General features: G+C 47.3%; 1 protein-coding gene across 5 annotated transcripts in view; it reads left to right on the top strand.

Annotated features, from left to right (window-relative positions):
• HERC2 (HECT and RLD domain containing E3 ubiquitin protein ligase 2) overlaps window positions 1–22,692 on the top strand; it is a 177,790-nt gene that overhangs the window by 41,148 nt on the left and 113,950 nt on the right. For all 5 annotated transcript variants that reach the window (XM_053913371.2, XM_053913370.1, XM_053913372.1 and 2 more), the window contains 10 exons: window positions 287–397; window positions 3,245–3,416; window positions 4,713–4,886; window positions 5,845–6,033; window positions 6,637–6,788; window positions 8,711–8,868; window positions 8,961–9,074; window positions 10,996–11,247; window positions 16,098–16,291; window positions 20,917–21,117. In XM_053913371.2, coding sequence (XP_053769346.1) covers window positions 287–397; window positions 3,245–3,416; window positions 4,713–4,886; window positions 5,845–6,033; window positions 6,637–6,788; window positions 8,711–8,868; window positions 8,961–9,074; window positions 10,996–11,247; window positions 16,098–16,291; window positions 20,917–21,117 — 1,717 coding nt within the window. The remainder of the gene's footprint in view (window positions 1–286; window positions 398–3,244; window positions 3,417–4,712; window positions 4,887–5,844; window positions 6,034–6,636; window positions 6,789–8,710; window positions 8,869–8,960; window positions 9,075–10,995; window positions 11,248–16,097; window positions 16,292–20,916; window positions 21,118–22,692) is intronic.

Genomic DNA, 22,692 nt, shown 5'->3' on the forward strand with positions numbered 1-22,692 from the left:
TGCTAATGATGTAAATAATTTTACGCTGCTGGAATGTGAAATATGTCTTCTAATGGAATCATCCTAGAGTATCTGAATTAATACTTTTATTTCAATCACATGCCTACAGGTTAATTGTACCCTTTAAAGTCTCTAATAAAATTGTAGTAGCAAGTCTCAGGAACCAGATTCTAGATATTAAAAATATACTTCTCCCTGAGAGAGAATGTACTTAACATCCGAGCATTAACGTCAGCACGCTGTCTCTAGGGTCTGACTTTCTTCCTGATCGCTGCTGTCATTTCAGGGATGTTCATGGAACGCCAGCTACCAAAGGGCCGGGCAGCGTCCCCCTGCAGGACCAGCACCTGGCCCTGGCCATCCTGCTAGAGCTGGCTGTGCAGAGAGGCACGCTGAGGTGAGGGCGCCGCGGGCCTGGGGCACTTTCGGGGAAACCTCTGTGGATCTGAAGGGCTGTTGTGTTTTCTGGCGTTTCACCAAAGCGTCTGTGATTGTAGCGAATGGGTAGTGTTCTCTAATCACAGGACCGTTCCCTCGGACACGCTGCGGTTTCAAACCTGGGTGCACTTAGCCTTTGTTCACTTTCTTTTTTCCCCCCCTTTCACTTTAAAAGTCATTTTTATGTTTTGATTATAGTCGACATACATTATTATATTAATTGCAGGTGTACACCCCAGTGATTACACACTATATAACTTACTAAGTGGTCATCCCGATAAGCCTCACAGCCATTGGGCACCACACACAGTTACTAGGTTGCTGCTGACTCTATTCCCTGTGCTGTGCTTTACGTCCCCGTGACTGTTCTGTAATCTGTACTTCTTAATCCCTCCCCCTTTTCACCCAGTCCCCCCACCCCCACCCCTTCCATCCGGCAACTGCCAAAATGTTCTCTGTATATATGAGTCTATTTTTGTTCCACTTGCTCATTTATTTTGCTTTTTACATTCAATTGATAGCTATGTATATATTGCTATTTTATTGTTCATATTTTTGATCTTTTTTCTTCTCCTTAAAGAAGAGTTTAACATTTCAAATAATACTGGTTTGGTGGTGATGAACTCCTTTAGCTGCTTCTTGTGCGGGAAGCTCTTTATCTGCCCTTCAATTCTAAGTACTACCTTTGCTGGGTAGAGTAATCTTGGCTGCAAGATACTGCTTTTTATCACTTTGAATACTTCTTGCCAATCCCTTCTTGCCTGCGTAATTTCTGTTGAGAAATCAGTTGATAGTCTTTTGGGAGCTCCCTTGTACGTAACTCTCTTTCTCTTGCTGCTTTTAAAATTCTCTCTTTGTCTTTAACCTTTGGCATTTTAGTTATGATGTGTCTTGGTGTGGGCCTCTTTGGGTTCATCTTGTTTGGGACTCTCTGAGCTTCTGGGACTTGTATATCTATTTTCTTCACCAGGTCAGGGAAACTTTCATTCATAATGTTTTAAAATAGGCTTTCAATTTCTTGCTCTCTCTCTCTCTTCTTTCTGCACCTTCACGGTGCTAATGTTGGTACACTTCAAGTTGTCCCAGAAATTTCTTACACTATCCTCATTTTTGGGATTCTTTTTATTTGCTGTTCTGATTGGGTGTTTTCTGCTTCCTTATACTCCAAATCGCTGATTCGATTCCTGGTTTCATCTGCTTGACTGTTGATTCCCTGTAAATGATTCTTCATTTCAGTTAGTGTGTTCCTTATTTCTGACTGGTTCTTTTCTATGCTGTTCTGAGTTCATCGGCTCTTCCCCTAAGTTCCTTGAGCATCCTTATAACCAGTGTTTTGAACTCTGCCCCTAATGGATTGCTTATCTGCATTTCGTTTAGGTCTTTTTCTTGAGTTTTGATAAGGTCTTTCATTTGGGCCAGGTTTCTTGTCTCCTCATTTTGGCAGCCTCCCTGTGTTTGTTTCTGTGTATTAGGTAGAGCTGTTATGACTCCCTGTCTTGGTCGAGCAGCCTAATGTAGCCCGGGCCCCTTGGGGTCCGGTGGCACAGCCTCCCTGTTCTTGTAGTTGATCCTTGATTGCTGTTGACATGTCATTGGGAGGGATTTACCCCCAGGCCAATCAGCTGCAAAGACTGGCTTTGACCCCTGACCTCTGACCACTGTGGAGGATCAGCTGTGCAGGGGTCCACCCCGCAGAGCCTCACTTACTTCAGCAGGGCTCTGGTGCCCGCGGAGACCGCCCCTTGCGTGTATCGCTTGCGGAGGTGGTTGGGTGGTGGTGCTTCCAAGCAGTCTGAAGCATTCCGTGGGGGCCGTGGATGTGGGGCCTCCCGGGGGGGCGGGGGCAGGCCACCAGGGTGGGGTAGACTGTGGGCCAGGTTGATGGAGACTCAGATAGGGCGCCTCCTGTGGCGCTGTGTGGGGAAGGCTCCTCAGAGGATCATGGCCTCTGCCGGTACTTCTGTCTGCGTGAAGTTGCCCCTCCGCTATCCCCCCATTGCTGGACAGTTCCGTTTCTCCCGAGTGTCTCTGGTGTTCTAGCGCTGCCGCTCAGAGGGACTGAGTCAGAGACAGTCCGTGTGCTGGCCCTTTAAGAGGAGTGCCTGGGACTCCAGGAGTCCTGTTCTCACTCACCTTCCATCCCCGCTGGTTTTCATGGCCCGAAGTTATGGGGACGTCTCTTCCCAGGACTGGAGCCCTGGGCTGGGGTGTTGGGATCCCTCGCTCCTCAGGGGGACCTTGGCAGCCAAGATGTCCCTCTCCGTTTGTAACCCCCACCCGTGTGTGTGGGACCCGCTCATTCAGCGTCTCTGCCCCTTCCCGCTCAGTGTTGCTTCCATCCCCCCAGGGGCCAGGTGGCTCTGAATGACGTTTGTTCTGTAGCTTGTCTGTGACTTTGATGTGGCTGTGGAGGGGCAGGTGGTAGCAGTCCCTGACACCACCGCCTCGCCCAGCAGTCCCCTTTGCTTCCTTTATCATGCTCCATTCTCTAGTAGTCTCAGAATGGTGCAATTATTTTTATACCATTAATTTAATGCCCAGAAATTCCCAGTAGAAAGCGCTGGTTGAGCTTCTGAGCGTGTCTTCTATTATTTACACCAGGTGGATGTCTTGTGCTAAAACTGGGGTATAGATTTAGCCATTTTCTGCCAAGAATTGTTTTGATGGCATTTTTTAGTTTCCTGCTAAATCTAAAGTATTTCTTCAATTTTATTTTATTCTCTGCTTTTGACAGACCGCTGCAAAAAACAAATTAATCTGCCTTTTTTTTTTTTTGCATAGAGAGTAAAGCTATTTTCTCTTTCAGCCAAATGCTGTCGGCCGTTCTGCTGTTGCTGCAGTTGTGGGACAGCGGGACCCAGGAGACGGACAACGAGCGCTCCGCCCAGGGCACCAGCGCGCCCCTTCTCCCTCTGCTGCAGCGATTCCAGGGCATGATCTGTGGCAAGGACGCCCCTCACGCAGAGGGAGACGTCCACGTAAGTGCGCTGATGGGGCTTTGCAGTTAAGGCTTCGACAAACCGTGGGGGTGGCTGTCGGTCGCGGGGAGCGAGGATTTGGTGATGCCAGCAGTGGTACAGGTGTGGCAGGTCATCCGCTGGGCTGCAGGTGAAGTGGGGGAACACCCCATGAACACATCAGGGTTCTTCGGAGCAAGTAAGGAGTGGCCGGAGCTCACTGTGGCTGTGGGTGGACATGGCGCTCTGTGCGTGCATCCTGCGTTGCGTGTGTAGTCGGGGCATCTCTCTCTGGGCGTAGATGAGCCTGCACTTTCAGGGACAGCCACCTGCTGCCTTGGTGACCGGCCGTGCTCTCTCTGCTGAACGGCAGCCACTGGGCCCTTTGTGTGTGGGGGGTTAGTGCTTGCGATTCCCAGCTGCCACGCACGCTGCACTCTGGCTGTGGTGGGGGAGCGGGGTCAGGGTGCTGTGGAGGATGTGAAGGCGTACACACTCCACACGAGTGCGCGTTAGTGGGGGCATGAAGGCGGGCACTGCGGTGGTAATGGAGAGGCGGTGCGGGGCTGGCGCCCAGCTGCTGTGGGTAGGAGCCCGTGCTTGGTGCAGGGGAGGTGCTGCACAGTGAGGTCACACTCGGTCACACAGAGGGGGCACACCCCTAATCCCCCCACTCCCACCATTTACCAGAAGACCTCAGGTGGGCGAGCACCAGCTGCGTCAGTGAGCACGGGGCAGAGGCAGGGCAGCATGCCCTGCCCGCACTGTGTGTCTGACCCCTGACCCCGCTGCCACCCCGCTGTGACCCTGCTGCTTTCTAGAGGCACAGGTTTGACCTCATAGGTCTTTTCTGGAAAGACGTAGCCATCCATGGTTAGGCTTCAGCCTAATTTTTCTAGCATGAGGCAGTCTTTAATGGCAATAAGGTTGTTCTGCCTTTACATTCATAGAATTAATAATGCACAAATAAAATCTGGTTCTCTCCAGCGGCCCAGGATTTAGAATAAAAGAAGCATTTTTTTTTTTTTTTTTTTTTTGCAGTTTTGAAAGGCAGATGGAGGCGCAGTGCTGTGTTCCCACGCAGCTGGCTCTGCGCCCTCCCGAGGGTGCCTGGGTGGTACGCCTGGGTGCTGGGCTGTGGCACTGACCTGAGCGCGTGGGCGAGGGGTGCCCAGTAGTGTCGGCGCATTGGTGACACCTCTCATTGGGTAGCCAGAGATCCCGGGTCACCTTGAATACCCAAATCCAGAGTCGTGGAAGGCTGATGGTGGTACTTGTCTCTGTGTGTCTGATGAGGCCTGTGTACTTTTCTTCTAGCTCCTGTCGGGCCCCCTGAGCCCCAACGAGAGTTTCCTGCGGTACCTTGTTCTCCCGCAAGACAGCGAGCTCGCCATCGACTTGCGGCAAACCGCCGTCGTGGTCCTGGCGCACTTAGACCGCCTGGCTGCGCCCTGCACACCGCCGCTGTGCAGCTCTCCCACGTCTCACAAGGTGTGGGTGGTGGCGCTATTGGTCTCTGGGCCCTCCCACGTCTCCTCGCACCCCTACAGGCTGGGGCGGAGCTGGCTTCCAGCTTTTAAACACATGCGCAGTGTAAGGCGTTATCCCTGGTCAGAGGAGGCCGAGGTGGACAGGGGCTCGGTCCCAGCCCGGGGCGCCGGTTCAGGAGGCGTGGCCCCAGAGGTCTCCCCTTTACTTACATAACCACAGGCTCCCCTGACCTCCCCGGGGAGGTTCCAGAGCCTTTTTGTACATGGGGTGTGGCGAACGTGGCTGTGGATGACAGGGCCGCTCCTAGCTGGGACGGCCCCCCGGGACTTCACGCACACAGTCACACCTGGTCCTCACCGTGTGGCCCTTGGCACCGGGAAGAAACCGCCATGTGCAGGGGTGGGGAGTCTTGCCAGGGTCACACACATTCATCCTCATTTTGAATCCAGGTTTTTCTAACTATTTTTTTTAAGTTTATTTATTTTTATTTATTTTTATTTTTGAGAGGGGGGGGAGAAAAAGAGGGAGAGGAGGATCACTGTGAGAGAGAAACATTGATGGGTTGCCTCTTGTCCACGCCTGGACCATGAACTAAACCCACAACTCAGGCATATGTCCTGACTGGGAATCGAACTGGCGACCCTTTGGTTCCCAGGCTGGCACTCAATCCACCGAGCAGCACCAGCCAGGGCTACTTGCACTACTTTTAACGTGAAAATGACATGCCGTGGAAGATAACTCAGTCACTTTATCTCACCTGTTACCTGAGGCAAAATGTTATCAGTTATTCACATGTTTTGAACCAGCTTCTTTCTCAACATGCTTTGTTTTTATCTTATTGTATCTCAGTTTACCTTGCAGGGTCTCAGCATTACACCAGCTTAATGTATTCTTTCTTCTGAAAAGAAATCAATTTTCTTGGCTGCCGTAAATGTGTACTTCCTTTGTCATCCGCCAGGGGTCCTTGCAGGAAGTCATAGGCTGGGGGCTGATAGGATGGAAGTGCTACGCCAACGTGATCGGTCCCATTCAGAGCGAAGGCCTGGCCACCCTGGGTGTCACGCAGATCGCCTGTGCGGAGAAGCGCTTCCTGATCTTGTCGAGGAACGGCCGTGTGTACTCGCAGGCCTACAACAGTGACACGCTGGTGGGTGTCCCAGGGCTGGGCCCCTTGCTTCTGGGGGGCGGGTGTAGTGGGGAGCAGCCTCTCTCTTCCCGAAGCCGCAGAGGTCTAATCTTTAAGTTGTTTGACTTCTGAAGATTTATGAGCATCCATTCATCATTCATTATTAGTCATGTTTAAAATCTTAATTTGTCAAGAGTCTGAGGCAGAGTCTCATCATTGCCAGGATTGAGGGTTCCTCGCAGTGATGCTCATGGCCGGTCGTGGCTCCCATGGGTAAACCGCCTCTGCAGGCCCCAGCCCACGTGCCTGTGGGGGTCAGGCAGGGACAAATGAGGGGACCGGGCCTCACGGGGATGGTTCCCGTCAGAGGAAGCTGCTCCTCACCTGGAGTGGGGAGTTCCCATTGCTCAGGGGCAGCCTGGTCATACACGCAGCACGTGGACGCCTTTCTGTTGGTGCTGGGGCAGGGCACAGGCCAGCGCCGGCCTGGCCACTACTAGAAGCCCTTGTCCTTTTGGTTTGCCAAGAGTTTGTTAACGGGAGACACGCAGTGGAAAAGTGGCGTGCGGTGTTCATTATCCTTGGGCCTCTCACTGATGCCGTTCTTTCTGTTTGCCCTTGCAGGCCCCGCAGCTGGTCCAGGGTCTTGCCTCCAGAAACATTGTAAAAATTGCTGCCCATTCCGACGGTCACCACTACCTGGCCTTGGCCGCCACTGGAGAGGTGTACTCCTGGGGCTGTGGGGACGGCGGACGGCTGGGCCATGGGGATACCGTGTACGTACGGCCTGCCCTTGTAACCCACGTGCTCTCCTTTTGTGTGGCTGTGTCGAAATCCTGGTGGAAAAGGGTGGCAGCGCTGGGAGGGGGACGGCTACCAGGAGAGTCAGCTCCTGGCTGACGCACAGCGTGGAGGGTGGCGTCTCCCCTAGCGTCAGCCCCTGCAGCTCTGTGCCTGCTTTGGCCGCACGGGCTGTACTACATGGGGTGTGCTGAAGCAGGTCCCACACTTCAGTGTCCTAAGGTCCCCTCTCCTAAATTGAACCATAGTATGATTATTTCTGAGGTACAAATACGAGTGGTTTCTTCATATGCATTTTGTGGAAGCTGTTGCTTCTATGGTGGTTCTGAGTGGAAGGCTGTAAACGTGCAGCCGTGTGGAGGACGGGGACCCTCTGTACCGTGTCGTGTGCGGGCCTGAGGTTTAAACTGAAGTCACAGCCACACTTCAAGGGGGACAGAGCCATGAGTGGGGACTGGGCAGCTGCAGAGTCACAGGGAGACCCGGCTGTTACCCCTGTTGCCAGGGTAGGGGGTGGGGAGGTGATGATGGGCATTTGCTGGGAAGAACCCCAGACGGAAGGGAGCTGAGTGACACCTGTGTGCTGCACTCAGCAGAGGTATTCCAGACTGGACAGTGTTGTGACGGATCCCGGCACAGGCGGTCACGTGGTAGCAGAAAACACGGACGTGAAGGAATGGTAGCTCCTGTCCGACTGGAAGGCGCTGCATTGCCACGGGGCGTCCAGGGCTTGAGGGGATCGAGGTGCAGGGTGGAGGCCTCGACTTTCTACCTTCGTCATTTGTCATTTAGCACACAGAAACATTTTGTCGTGAAGTAACCCCCCGTTGAGATGAAAGGCTAGGTGAATGTGTCTGTTGCTCGGGGAGTTGAGGGACAGAGATGAGAGCGGTGTTGAGGGCGGGGGTTGGAGACGGACTGGGGGTGGAGGTGAGACTCGGGCAGAGCAGAGGACAAGACATGGTGCCAGGGCCAGCCATTGGGCTGTCCCCGTGCACACCACTGGCCCCTGTGCCTGCATGTGTTTCGTGGAATTGGGGTCCTGAAGTGAGTAAGCTGTGTCTTAGGAGAGGCTGTAGTGGGGGTCTCCAAGTGTAGTAAATGTGTTCTGAAGTACCCAGAACACAGTTTGCTAATTTGGAAAGGGAAGAACCAGCGAATGCGACTTTTATCCCTGTCCTTCCTGCCCCCTGATGTGCGTTGTACAGCCTGGGTTGCTGCGTGGTTGTGCACCGGCTCCCTCATTTCTTCCACATTCATTTAACCACAGGCGTTCATTCCCACCATCTGTGGGAGGCCTGCAAACCCATCAGGTTCACGTGTATAGTGTGATGAGTTTTAGCGCAGGCGTGCCATTGGGGACCGAGGCAGGGCACTTCCGCTGCCTCCACTACTTTCTCTGGACCCTTCGCAGTCGACCCCTGCTCCCCACATCTGGCTGTCCTGCTACTCTGCGGTGGTTTATGTCTGGCTCTGCTGCATGGCCACAAGTCCTCCCGGTGGCCGGGAGTGGTCTGTCTGTGGATGGGCCACGTGGAGCCCTGTGAACACAGAGGGTGTGGACTTGACCGTGTGGATCTGTAATCTGCACGATTCCTGCTGGAGGCCAGGCCTGGCCTTGGGTCCGTGCTCCACATCTAAAAACACACCCATGTTTAAGTAACTGTTCATCTCAGTGGCACTTAAATGACGGAAAACAATCCACGTGACCGACAACATGCAAATGCATAGTGTAATGTAGGAGTTAACGTTACACGGGCACTTCCGACCCAATGAGATTTCAGGTCACGTGAGACGGCCAAAGGGCGACAGTGCCTCACGGCTTTCCCAGCGAAGAAAACTCACTCTCGGAATAAGCGAACGCGTTTCCTCACTCGTCTTCCCGCTCCCCCCACAGGCCCCTGGATGAGCCCAAGATGATCTCTGCCTTCTCCGGCAAGCAGGGCGGGAAGCACGTGGTGCACATCGCGTGCGGGAGCACCTACAGCGCGGCCATCACTGCTGAGGGGGAGCTGTACACCTGGGGCCGAGGGAACTACGGCCGCCTGGGCCACGGTGCGTGCATGGGCTCTGAGCCCCCGCCAGCGTGCGCCGGGAGGGGGACCCTTTTCAGGGGCTGGGGGTGATGACAGTCCTTGTGTTTGCAGGCTCCAGTGAAGACGAGGCCATTCCGATGCTGGTGGCTGGGCTCAAAGGACTGAAGGTCATCGATGTGGCGTGTGGGAGTGGGGACGCGCAAACACTGGCTGTGACGGAGAATGGTATGTGGAACTCCGGCCTCCCTGCTGGGGACGGGACCTCAGAGTGGAGTGGGGTGAACCTCTCGAGGCCACCCTGGCGTCGGTCTTCTAAGCGGGTGTGCACCTGGGTGTCCTTGGCGGAGGTCCTGAAGTTACAGGACTTACAACTTCTTTTTATTTCCTATTTTGTTTTTACAGTCAGCATTTTGTATTAGTTTCAGGTGTGCAGCATAGTTGCCAGTCAGTCATAGACTCACAAACTTGTCCTGTGGTATTTCTAGCACCCACCTGGCGTTGTACGTAGTTATCACAGAATGTATTACTGACTGCATTCTCCATGCGGTACTTTACGTCTCTGGGACTGTTTTACAACCGCTAGTTAGTACTTCTTATCCCTCCACCTTTTTCACCCAGTCACCTGATTACACAGGAATTGTAGCTTGTGTTTCCCAGAGCCAGGGGGCTAGCAAGCAGCTACCATCCTTCTGGTTTGGGCATGTGTGTGTGTGTGTGTGTGTGTGTGTGTATAAAATATATATACCTTCCTTTAAAATTTAATTTATTTTTAGACAGGGGGAAGGAGAGAGAAAGAGAGAGAGAAACATCAATGTGTGGTTGCCTCTCATGCGCCCCCTACTGGGCACCTGGCCTGCAACCCAGGCATGTGCCCTGACTGGGAATCGAACCGGCGACCCTTTGCTTAGCAGTCCAGAACTCAATCCACTGAGCCACACCAGCCAGGGCTCATGCTGGTTTCTTAAACTGTGTCAGTGTCTGAGCTGTGTGCTGGGACTCATGGTTCTGTGTGTCAGAGTCAGCTGGGGGCCCATCAGCCTGCGCTCACCCACAGAGGCTGAGTGGCAGATTAGAACTGACTGACTTCTGGGAGTTTCTCTGGGGAGAGGTCAAAGGTCATTTCAGACCCGTCACGTCCAGTAGGTGGACTACCACTGAGGGGAACAGATGTGGTGAGCACCATCTCGCGTCTGCTTCTATGTGTATCAGAGAAAAGACGGTCTCTCCTGTCACCCAAAAGGTTTCTTCTGGGGTGAAGCTTGTAATTTGATTTCTTATTGTCTTTAAGTGTCCATTATAGATGGATTGAAATACTTTGTAAAACTCTCAACAGCCCTGAAATGGTGACTGTTGGTTGGAGCGTTGTCCCACACAGCAGAGGGTTGCAGATTCAGTCCCCTTCAGGGAGTGTATGGGAGGCGACCGACTGATGTTACTCTCTCATGTCGACGCTTCTCTCTCTTTCTCCCCCAAATCTATAAACATATCCTTGAGTGACAATTAAACAACAACAACAAAAACTCCTGACGAATGTTAACCATCTATACAGTGTGTGGTTGACTCAGGTCTCGTGGCCAGACGAGATGTGAGGGAGGTCAGTGCGCTGCTCTGGAGCCACGGGCCCAGGGCGGTGCTCTGTGGTGGCGGCGGGGCCCCGTGTTGGAAGCATTGTCTTTGAGCTCACGCCAGGAAGGCTCAGGGCTTTATTGCTCATCTAGTAAAATGAAAAGAAAAGCCAAGCTTCTGTTTGTTCATTGCTTCCCTGTGAACTAGATTTGATTTGGTCAGAACCATCTAGGTAATGTTAACCATGTACATTAGTGATCTAGAGTCATGTGTCATTGGCTATATGCATTGTTTTCAGTCATTTAAAAGTTCTGTTAAGATGTACTGTTATAGCCCTGGCTGGTGTGGCTCAGTGGATTGAGTGTTGGCCTGTGAAAACAAAGTGTCGCAGGTTTGATTCCCAGTCAGGGCACATGCATGGGTCGCAGTCTGGGTCCACAGTAGGGGGCACTCGAGAGGCAACCACACATTGTTGTTTCTCTCCCTCGCTTTCTCCCTTCCTTCCCCTCTCTAAAATAAATAAATAAAATCTTAAAAAAAATGTACAGGCATTGTCACTTAAACGTATTTGTATTTCTAGGTCAGGTATGGTCCTGGGGAGACGGCGACTATGGGAAACTGGGCAGAGGCGGCAGTGATGGCTGCAAAACGCCCAAGCTGATCGAAAAGCTTCAAGACCTGGATGTCGTCAAAGTCCGGTGTGGAAGTCAGTTTTCCATTGCTTTGACAAAAGACGGCCAAGTGTATTCATGGGGCAAGGGCGACAGCCAGAGACTTGGGCACGGGACAGAGGAACACGTCCGTTACCCCAAACTCCTGGAGGGCTTGCAAGGTGAGTGTGAGCTGTGAACTTCCAACGCTCTTTGAGGCGGCATCTTTAGTGATATTGCAAGGTTATTCTTCTCTTCGCCCGAAAATCCACAAACAATCCATCATTAGAAACTCCTCCCCCCCTTTGGTAGGTGTAGTGAATAAATGGAAAGTGGTTTCTTATATTTAAAAAAATGGCCTAGAATTCTTATCACCAAATTTAATTTGAAGCTCATTCAGTTTGCCAGGAGGACAGAGGACTTCTTGTGGCAGGTGCCCGCATATCACTTAGTAAGCTGGTCACAGTGAGAGCAGCTTCTGTTTGGTGAGGTCACCTGTAGTCCCATCGACGACGGTGCTAAGATTGTGGATACGCACGGTGCTTTGGGAGCACAGTGGGCGATGGGGTTGGCTCGGCCTGGGAGGGTCTCATTGGAACGCTTCCATGATGGGCGAGTTGTGCTAGTTTGGTTGAGAGAGCCCAGCATGCGTTCTAGGTAGAGGGGAATGAATGCGACAAAAGGCATGTAGGTTCTTTGCAGGTGCTTTCTGAAGTGTGGGAGAGGCTGGTGAGTTGAGGAGTGGGTGGACTTTTTTTTAAGGGCCAGACTGCCAGTATTTTAGGTTTAAGGGTCATGTGCTGTGTGTCCCAAGTACTCAGTTTTGCTGTGGTAGCTCCCAAGAACTCATAGAGAAGATGCAGACTGAGAGGCCTGGTTGATTAGCAGACACAGGCCTTGGGCTGCGGTTGGCACGAGGGGGGAAGTTTGTTGGCTTCCTGAGCTGCATTTTTGTGTACGTTTTGCTTTTTCGTCTTGGGATTTTAGAAGTGAGACTTTTAAGTGGAACTTGCCAGTTCTTTTCCCCACCATTTGTATTTTAAAACCTGGGAACACCTCGTGGACTAGAAGTTTTGTTCGCTCATGTGACGTTTATTATTTTCTAAGAGTCTGGGTAAGTGGTAGAGTGGTACAGTTGGTAGTATGCTGTGGAGCTGTATTTGCATGTCATTTGCCTTTTCCTTTATGTTCCCTTCATTTAGTAAAAAAAAAAAAATCTACTTCCTCAGCTACATTTATTAGATATATAGAGGACTTACTATGAGAGTTTTAAGTGACTGTTGGTACGGTTGCTTTGCTTGTTAACTTACGACAGGCTCTTAGGACAGAACCGGTCCCCTGGCTATAGTGGGGCTTCAGCTGCAGTATTTTTTACATGTTGGCATTTCTGAAAACACCCCTTGTGTTGGTCATGGTAGATTATACCCCTTGTGTTGGTCATGGTAGATTGATCGATCGATCGATTGACTGACTGATCGAATTTTGGTCATGTTAGACTTACTAAAAAGCAAAAATACGATATCTTGCTATGCTATGTAAGTAGGAAAAATGCATTTTACATTTTTATCATTTGGCTTTGGAGAGAAATAGATTTTGTTTCAGAAAAACTCATTAATGAAGAGTGTCGCACATTCACCAGTACAGACCACAGTTTGGGCCATAAAACACACCTTAACACATTTAAACACAAATTAAACAATGTTTGCTCTCGGGCTACAGCAGAATTAAAGCTAGAAATCCGTAACAAAAAGCCAGAAAACTCCCAAGTATATGGAAACTCAGTAGCAAACTTCCAAATAACACATGGGTCAAAGAAGAAATGTCAAGGGAAATTTTAAACTATTTTGAGCTGCATGAAAATTAAACCACGATTCATAATTTGTGGCATGCAGCGAAAACAGCACCTACGAGGAAGCATGTGACATGGAATGCATGCATTAGAAAAGAAGAAACATCTAGAATCAATAATCTTTCTGTACAGCAAAGGAAACCACTGGTACTGGTCTTGGACACCAAGCACGAGTCTTTTTGTTTTTAGTGAGACCATTTCAATGATGGAACCGTGGAATCTAAAATGTGGTCTTAATGTTTAAGGACCAGCGAGGAAGTGGGTAGTTGATGAAATACAGTGAAAAGTCGTGATTAGGAAAGAGAATTAGAGCTATTTCCTGTTTCTACTGTGCATGGTTTGAATTTCTTTAATAAATACATTACACACACACACAAAAGCAATCAACAAAATGAAAAGGCACCCTACTGAATGGGAGAAAATATTAAATCATATGTCTGATAAGGGGTTAATACCTAAATATATAAAGAACTCATACAACTTAATAGCAAAATACCAAACAATCCAATTAAAAAATGGGCCGAGGATCTGGGTAGACATTTTTTTCATAGAAGATTATACATGGCCTATTGGTATATGCAAAGGTGCTCAGCGTCACTAATTACCAGCGAAATGCCTATGAAAAAGCACAATGAGATACCACCTCACGCCTGTCAGAATGGCTGTCATCAGTAAATCAACCAACAAAAGTTCAGGAGGATGTGAAGAAATGAGAACCCCGGTGCACTGTTGGTGGGAATGTAAATGGCAAAAAATTAAAGGTAGAATTTACCATAGGGTCCAGCATTCCCGCTGCTGGGTACGTATATCAGACAGAGAAAGACAAACGCTGAATGACCTCACCTCTCTCTGGAATCTAATACCCGCCCCCCCGCTGCCCAAAATTGAGCTTACAGAGAATAGGGTGGTGATTGCGAGTGGCAGGGGTTGGAGGGTGGGCAAAATGGGTGGAGGGGGTCAGAAGGTACACATGTCCAGTTATAAATTAAATTAGCCCAGGGCATGCGCCGTACAGCCTGCTGACTGCCGTTAACACGACTGTATTGTATGTTTGAAAGTTGCTAAGAGAATAAGTCTTAAAAGTTCTCATCACAAGCAGAAATCTGTAATTATGTGTGGTGATGGATGTACAAAAATAATGAAATTTATTGCTCCATGTCCACCTTTGAAAATTACAAAAAAAAGCAAATGACTTCAACATAAGAAGAAGGAAAGAAATAATAAGAATTAGAGCAGAAGTCCATGAAATTGAAAGCCAGAAATCAATAGGGAAGATCAATGAAATCAAAAGCTGGTTCTTTAAAAAAAAAAAAAAAAAGCGATAAAATCAATAAGAAAAAAGAGAAGAGGGATACAAATTGAAAATATCAGAAATGAAAGAGGAGACATCACTACAGATCCCACGAACATTGATAATACAGCAATATTATGAACAGCTACACCTCCAAATTGGATCATCTAGCTGAAATAAATCAATTCTTTGAAAGACACAATTTGCCAAAATCACACAAGAAATAGACAAACTGAATAAGCCTGTGCTTATTAAAGAAGTTCAATGATTAATTAGTAACCTAGTGTGGGTTGCGAACCAAAGGGTCGCCAGTTCGATTCCCAGTCAAGGCACATGCCTGGGTTGCCAGCCAGGTTCCCAGTGGGAGCCACTTGAGAGTCAACCACACATTGATATTTCTCTCCATCTCTTTCTCCCTCCCTTCCCCTCTCTCTAAAAATAAATAAAATTTTAAAAAATAAACTTTATTTAAAAAAAAAGAATAATTAGTAACCTTCCAAAACCGAAAGCATGAGGCTCAGATGGATTCATTAGTGAATTCTACCAAGTATTTAAGGAAGCAATTATGCCAATTCTCTATAATTTCTCTGACAGGATAGAAGCAAAGGGGATATTTCCCGACTCATTCAATGAGGCCAACATTGCTGTAATAACAAAGTCAGACAAAGACATTACAGAAAAGAAAACCACAGACCAATACTTCTCTCTTTTTTAAAAAAGATTTTATTTATTTTTTAGAGAGAGGGGAAGGGAGGGAGAGAAAGGGAGAGAAACATCAATGTGTGGTTGCCTCTTGCATGCCTCCCACTGGGGACCTGGCGCGCAACCCAGGCATGTGCCCTGACTGGGAATCGAACCGGCCAGCACTCAATCCACTGAGCCACACCAGCCAGGGCCAGACAAATTGACTTTAAAGGGTAAGAATATTGAAGGAAGACAAGTTGGAGGACTGACATGAAGACTTCCCATGAAGCCCCAGTAATCAGACAGTGTGGCATCGGCTGGAGTACAGACAGATGGTCATTGGAACAGAGCAGAGATCTCAGACACTGAGCCACATAAATGCAGTCAAAGGATCTTGTACAGAGGAATAGAGGTGCTATAAGGGAGCAAAGATAGTTTTTACAACAAATGGTGTGGGAACAAAGGGACAGCCCCATGCAAAAAGTGAATAATTGCTAATGGGGGTGGCTATGCATGCATTGGGGGACGGAGTCCATGGGAAACCCGTGACTTCTCAGTTTTGCTGTGAACTTAACACTTTTCAAAAACCAAAGTCATATTTTAAAAAGTTACATATTTTTATTTACTGACTTTAGAGAAAGGAAGAGGGGAGAGAGAGAGAGAAATAAACATCAATTTGTTGTTCCACTCAAGGGCGCATACATACATTGTTTGATTCTTGTATGTGCCCTGACTGGGGATCAAACCTACAACTTTGGTGTATCAGGATGATGCTCTAACCCACTGAGCTACCTGGCCAGGGCAAGTCCTGTTATTTATTTTATTTTTATTTTTTTTAGAAAATAATTCTTTGCATAGTTATTATACCTTAGGGCAGAAGAACGTGCTCTGATAGTTAATTTAAAATACACTTGTCTTTTTCTGAAAATGAAAATCTGAATAAGGAGGAGAAAAATAACATTGTTTCTATGCCCTAGCACTATTTTATTTGCAGGCTGTAGGTCTTAATAAAATTGTAGCTAGTAAAACAGAATGGGGGTTTTCATAACATACACAAAGCAGATGATGAATTGTGCATAGCGTTAAAGAAGTGAATTATCCTTTAGAAGTCAACAACAGTGTCTTCTGCCTTGAGTGGCCTGGATAAGTATCTCTATGGCCCAGGGAGTCACAGGCATGAGGTTGTAACTGCGTTGCTTTCCTCCTAGGGAAGAAGGTGATTGATGTGGCCGCAGGCTCCACCCACTGCCTGGCTCTGACCGAGGACAGTGAGGTCCACAGCTGGGGGAACAACGACCAGTGTCAGCACTTTGACACCTTGCATAAGACCAAGCCGGAACCGTCTGCACTGCCCGGGCTGGATACCAAGCACATCGTTGGGATTGCCTGTGGGCCTGCCCAGGTACTAAATGTATACTTCATTGGGAACATTGGAGAATGTGCATTGTACGTCATTCATTGCTGGTTCGTGGAAATACCACGGACTTCAGTGCGTCGTCCTTATTCCTGTAGTTGTAATAAGCTCACTCATTAGTTCTAGGAGCTTCACTGTTGATTCCTCAGGATGGAGACAGCTTTATTTCTTCTTTTACAGTATTACGCCTTTTATTTCTTTCCCTTGCCTTATTGCATTGGCCAGGACTTCCAGTGTGATGTTGAATAGGAGTGGGGTCCTTGCCTGGTTCTTGATTGTGGGATTGTGGGGGGAAGCATTCAGTCTTTTGTTTTAGAGATAGAAGAAGGGAGACAGGGAGGGAGAGAAACATCAATGTGTGGTTGTGTCTCACACACCCCCTACGGGGGACCTGGCCTGCAACCCAAGCATGTGCCCTGACTGGGAATGAAACCGGCTACCCCTTGGTTCGCAGGCCAGTGCTCAATCCACTGAGCCACACCAGCTGGGGCCACATTCAGTCTTTTAACGTCAATAACATCATTTGCTGTGATGTTCACAGTAGCGTTTTTGGTAGATGCTTTCTTATCAGATTAAGAAAGTTGCCTTTACGTCCTCCTTTTTTCTTCTGAATAAGTTGTTGAATTTTGCCAAATGATTTTCCTTCTTTAGTTTATGTGATGGAACACGCTGACTGATTTTCAAATAGTCCCCAAACCATGCATTACTGGCACGAACCCCACTTGGTCGTGGTGCGTTACTCCTTGTACATGTTGCGGGATTGGGTTTGCTGATCCATTGCTGAGGATTCCTTTTGTCGGTGCTTGTGGCTTTCTTACGCTGTCTCATCTAACTCTTTACTGGGATAAAACCGGCCTCATAAAAAGTGTTACATGTGTTCCTGCCTTTTCTATTTTCTAGGAGCGATTGTGTAGAATTTGTGTTACTTCCTTCAGTGTTTATCTGTGAGTTCATCTGAGCCTGACCATTTCTTTCTCAAAAGATTTTTAACGACAAATTGCATTTCTTTCATAGGTGCAGAACTATTCAGGGTATTTCTCCTTAGGTGGGTTTTTCTGGGTTTTGACACTCAAGGAATTCTTTCATCTAATGCGTCTGATTTCTGTCTGTCATGTTTTCCTTGGCGTTCTGTCTCTAACCTTTTCCACTCTTCCGGGTCTGCAGCGATATCTTTCATTCCTGATATGCGTAGTGTGTGTCTTTTCTCCTTGTCATGTTTGCTAGACGTTTATCCATTTTGTTGATTTTTTGAAAGAACTAGCTTTTAAGTTTTATTAAGTTCTCCTTACTTTATTTACTTTCAGCTTCATTGGATTTGTTCTTATTTTTGTTATTTTTTTCCTCTTCACCTTGGTTGGGCTCACTGGGTTCTTTTTTAGTTTATTCAGGGGGATGCGTAGGTTGTTGATGTCAGACCTTTCTTCTGTGACTTATGCTGTAAATTTCCCTCTCAGTGGTGCTTTATTTATCTAGTTTAAAGATTTTATTTATTTGTCTTTTGGAGAGGGAAAGGGAGGCAGAAAGAGAGGGAGAGAAACATCAGTGTGTGGTTGCCTCTCGTGCGCCCCCTACTGGGGACCTGGTATGTAACCCAGCCATGTGCCCTGACTGGGAATCGAACCAGTGACCCTTTGGTTCGCAGGCTGGTGCCCACTCCACTGAACTACACCAGCCAGGGCTCTAAGTGGTGTTTTCATTGCACCCACAAATTTTGGTATATTTTCACTTTTGTTTAGTTGAAAATATTTTTAATTTCTCCTGAGAATTGCTCTTTGACCTATGGGTTGTTAAGTGTGTTAACTTTGAAGTGTTTGGAGATCGTTCTGTTATCCTTCTGGTACTGATTTCTACTTTAAAGTCAGTGTGGTTTGATAACAACCATTACTATTTCAGTTCAAGTCCAGCCATCATCGTTAATATAACGAGAATGGTTTGCGCAATGTGGATGTAACCTGGCAGCCAAGGAGAGTGGACTGGAATGCACATGCGTGAACAATGAGACTTCACTGTACTAGTTAGTAGGGGTGGTAGATGCCGTTGAGTGAGCATGTGTACTGTGTGGCTGTCACATTCAAACTGACTAACTGATTAGAGCAACGAATCTGCATCAGATTTTGCATTAAGTTTGAACATTCCTCCTTGGAAACAATTCAGATGATTCGTAAGGCCACAGCGATGGGCAGCTGGTGATTGGCAGCTTCATCGCAACAATGTGCCCACTCATGCGTCACATCTTATGCAGAGTTTTTTTGGAAAACATCACATCCCCCAGCTGACTCAGCCCCCCTACAGCCCAGATTTGGTGCCCTGCCACTTCTGGCTTTTCCCCAAACTAAAGTCATCCTTTGAAAGGGAAGAAATTTCATCAGTGAGATTCGGGATAATACAACGGGGCTGCTGATGGTGATTGGGAGAACTGTGTGGGGTCCCAAGGTGCCCACTTTGAGGGGGCCTGAGGTGTCATTGTCCTATGTACAACGTTCCTTCTTGTATCTTGTATCTTCTTCAGTAAATATCTCTATTTTTCACATTATATGGCTGGATACCTTCTGGACAGACCTCGCGTTTTGCTGCCCTTGAAGCATTCTGTAATGTCCGCGAGATCCCGTCCATGACAGTGTGACTCAGTTGTAGGTCCTTGCTGATTTTCTGCACGTTCTGTCTTTTACTATTTGGGTAGTGTTCAAGTATCCATGTAGATTTATCCATTTCTCTTTTTTTTCTGTTCTATCGGGTTTTTTGAAAGTAATTGGTTTTGGTCATTCACAAATTATGGTAACATATACAATGGCGTGAAGTACATGCTACATAATGAGAACTTTTTCACCACTCCAAACGGAAACTGTGTACCCACTAAGCAGTAACTGCATTTGCCCTCCCTGCGCCCCCTGCTAACCTCCAACCCACGTTATATCTCTATGAATTTGCCTGCTGGGCTACCTCATGTAAGTGGAATCATACACAGATATTATGTAACACTTTGTGTCCCGGCTTATTTCGAGTAGCATAATGTTTTCAAGGGTGCTCCACGTTGTAGGGCATGTAGGATTTTGTTTTTCTTTAAGGCTGAGGAATATTCCATTATATGTATACCCTACATTTTGTTCCTCCAGTCCCCCTTCAGTGGACATGTCGGTTTGTACTTTGGGGCTCTTGTGAGTAGTGCTACACCCAACATAGTGTTATATAGCCTTGTGAAGTTTTTTTTTAATCCAGTACTCTTTATTTTTTAAAAAAGCCCTCCAAAACTGTCCATCAGATAAAAAGTTCCTTGCAATGCCGTGATCCCCTCCTTTAGATAACACACACATTAAATGAAAACCGGGTCCCCTACCTCTGGGTCTTCATTGCCAATACCTCCCCGTTTGCGCTTTCCATCTGTCATTCTTGTTGCTAGTTTAAGGTCATTTAACAATAGTCTTAGGATAGAATGTACTTTAATCCCCACCTCCCGCCCCCCGCCTCAGAAGATAATTACATCATACATTTAATGGCAGGTTAGACATCATATTTTTATTTATATTTTGTCAGATTGATTTCTCTTTTTCTTTTTTAATTGCACTTTATTGCACCTTGCAAGTGTTATTTTTACAAATTGAAGGTAAGACCCTCCCCCAGAAAAAGGGTTGTGCCTCACTTAGGGCTCAGGTGATGATTAGCCTTTTTTTAGCCATACATTTCTTTTAATGAGTCTATCTCTGTTCTGCTGGTTTTGTCTTCTTGGTGAAGTTAGTCCTGGCATTTTCCTTTCTCTGAAGTCTGCTTTGTCTGCTATTAATACAGCTGTTTTCTTTCCCTTTAGACACTTTGTAACTTTACATTTCAGGTAGATTTTTTAAAAAAGATTTTATTTATTTATTTTTGAAGAGAGGGGAAGAGAGGGAGAAAGAGAAGGAGAGAAATGTGAAATGTAGTTGCCCCTCAGACACCCCTTACTGGGGACCTGGCCCGCAACCCAGGCATGTGCCCTGACTGGGAATCGAACCAACAACTCTTTGGTTCACAGGCCGGCACTCAATCCACTGAGCCACCCCAGCCAGGGCTAAGGTAGATTTCTTATAGATATGTAATTAAGTTCTGTTTTTCATGCATATTGACAATCTCTTTTTATTTATTATTTAGGTTATTTGTTTAGATTATAAATAATTACAACCCAAGTTGTAATTATTTATAACTCGGGTTTATATCTACCATAACTTGTTTTGTTTGCTCTCTCTTTTTTTCCCACTTTTTCCAGACCCTTTTGGATTATTGGAATAATTTTTAGTATTCCATTTACACTTACTGAGTTGTATGTCTCTGTAGTAGTTTTAGCTCATCCCGTCCCTTACTGTGCATTAATAAATTTGAGAGCGACTTTTGAAAGACATTTTGCCTTTTTATTTGCGGCGCAATGAGGTGGGGTAGTGAAATGAGTGGGAACATTGGGAGCCGGTAGTCTGTGAGCTAGACGACCGTAAAAATACATGGGCATCTGTGACAATCGCAGGGATAAAGAAGTCCCAATCTAAGGCACTTGTCAACACTCATAATGGTGAGTCTCATCACAGGGGTGGAACAGCCCAGTAGCTGAATGCAGCGATCCATTTCCCGTTCTTCTGTTTCTCCCACAGAGCTTTGCCTGGTCGTCGTCTTCAGAGTGGTCCATTGGCCTCCGAGTCCCTTTTGTGGTGGACATCTGCTCGGTGACCTTCGAGCAGCTGGACCTCCTGCTGCGGCAGGTGAGCGAGGGGATGGACGGCACGGCGGACTGGCCGCCGCCCCAGGAGAAGGAGTGCATGGCCGTGGCCACGCTGAACCTTCTGCGGCTGCAGGTGAGAGCCGTGGCCTCTCCTCTCCCTGTCTCTGTGTGTCTCGGGTGTTTGTTACGAGGTTTGTAATCCCAGAGTTTTAGCCTGTGGAACTGCTAATGAAAATGTCTGTGTGTTTTCGTGATCTGATTTTTATTCCTAATCCTATGACAATGTCGTTTCCCCCTTTATACAAGGATTTCTGTGTAACTGACCCATCGCATGTCCCTTCCTCTCTGCCGGGTGTTCAGCTCCTGGGGAGGAAAGAACTGCGTGTTTTGTTGCATTAATCAAACTAGCAGACGTTTGGAGAGTGCTTCCCCTCTCCAGAATCCAGAAGTCTTCTGTAGGAGCTCACTTAATACTGGGGCACCTGTGGTGTCGTGTGTCACCTCCCGTGGTTGGTGGTGACTATGTTGTGGTGGTCGGCACTGTGGGGAAACCGCATACATGGCTTAGGCTCCAGTCCTTTTTCTCTGTGTTTGCCGTGTGCTGTATGTTCTTTCATGCTTTATTCTCTTTCTGGGCACTTGGGCTTTTTTAGAATGAGCTTATAAAGCTTATTTATTTTTTTAAAAATTTTATTTATTTTTAGAGAGAAGGGAAGGGAGAGAGAAAGAGAGGGAGAGAAACATCAATGTGTGGTTGCATCTCACAGGCCCCCAACTGGGACCTGACCTGCAACCCAGGCATGTGCCCTGACTGGGAACCGAACCAGTGACCCTTTGGTTCGCAGGCCGGCACTCAATCCACTGAGCCACACCAGCCAGGGCTCTCAGCTCTCTTCAGACCTTTATTGTTGCCAATGAGAAATCTCACCCAGTGCAACTCTGTAGCTGATTGGTCTTTCTCTGGGAGCCTTTTAGATTTTTCTGTCTTGTTTTGTAATTTTAATACATTATGTTTCGGTGAGGTTTTATTTTTGTATATATAACTTGAGGTTATGATTTTCATTCACTCTGAGGTTAGATACCCTTGTGAAGCTTTTTTTAATCCAGTACTCTTTATTTCTTAAAAAAGCCCTCCAAAACTGTCCACAAGATAAAAAGTTCCTTGCAATGCCATGAACCCCTCCTTCAGATAACACACAAATTAAATGAAAACTGGGTCCCCTACCTCTGGGTCTTCATTGCCAGTACCTCCGCGTTTGCGCTTTCCATCTGTCATTCTTGTTGCTAGTTTAAGGTCATTTAACAATAGTCCTAGGATAGAATGTACTTTAATCCCCCTCCCCCCGGCCCCCCTGCCTCAGAAGATAATTACATCATACATTTAATGGCAGGTTAGACATCATATTTTTATTTATTTTTTGTCAGATTTCTTTTTCTTTTTCTTTTTTAATTGCACTTTATTGCGCTTCATGGGTGTTGTGATTTTTACAAATTGAAGGTAAGACCCTCCCCCAGCAAAAGGATTATGCCTCACTTAGGGCTCAGGTGATGATTAGCCTTTTTTAGCCATAATTTTTTTTTTCATGAGTCTGTGTCTGTTCTGCTTGTTCATTTATTTTTATTTATTTATTTTTTTAAAAGACTTTATGTATTTAGTTTTAGACAGAGGGGATGGGAGGGAGGAAGAGAGGGAGAGAAATATCAGTGT

This window comes from Desmodus rotundus, chromosome 10, assembly GCF_022682495.2.
Source record: "Desmodus rotundus isolate HL8 chromosome 10, HLdesRot8A.1, whole genome shotgun sequence".
Lineage (NCBI taxonomy): Eukaryota > Metazoa > Chordata > Mammalia > Chiroptera > Phyllostomidae > Desmodus > Desmodus rotundus.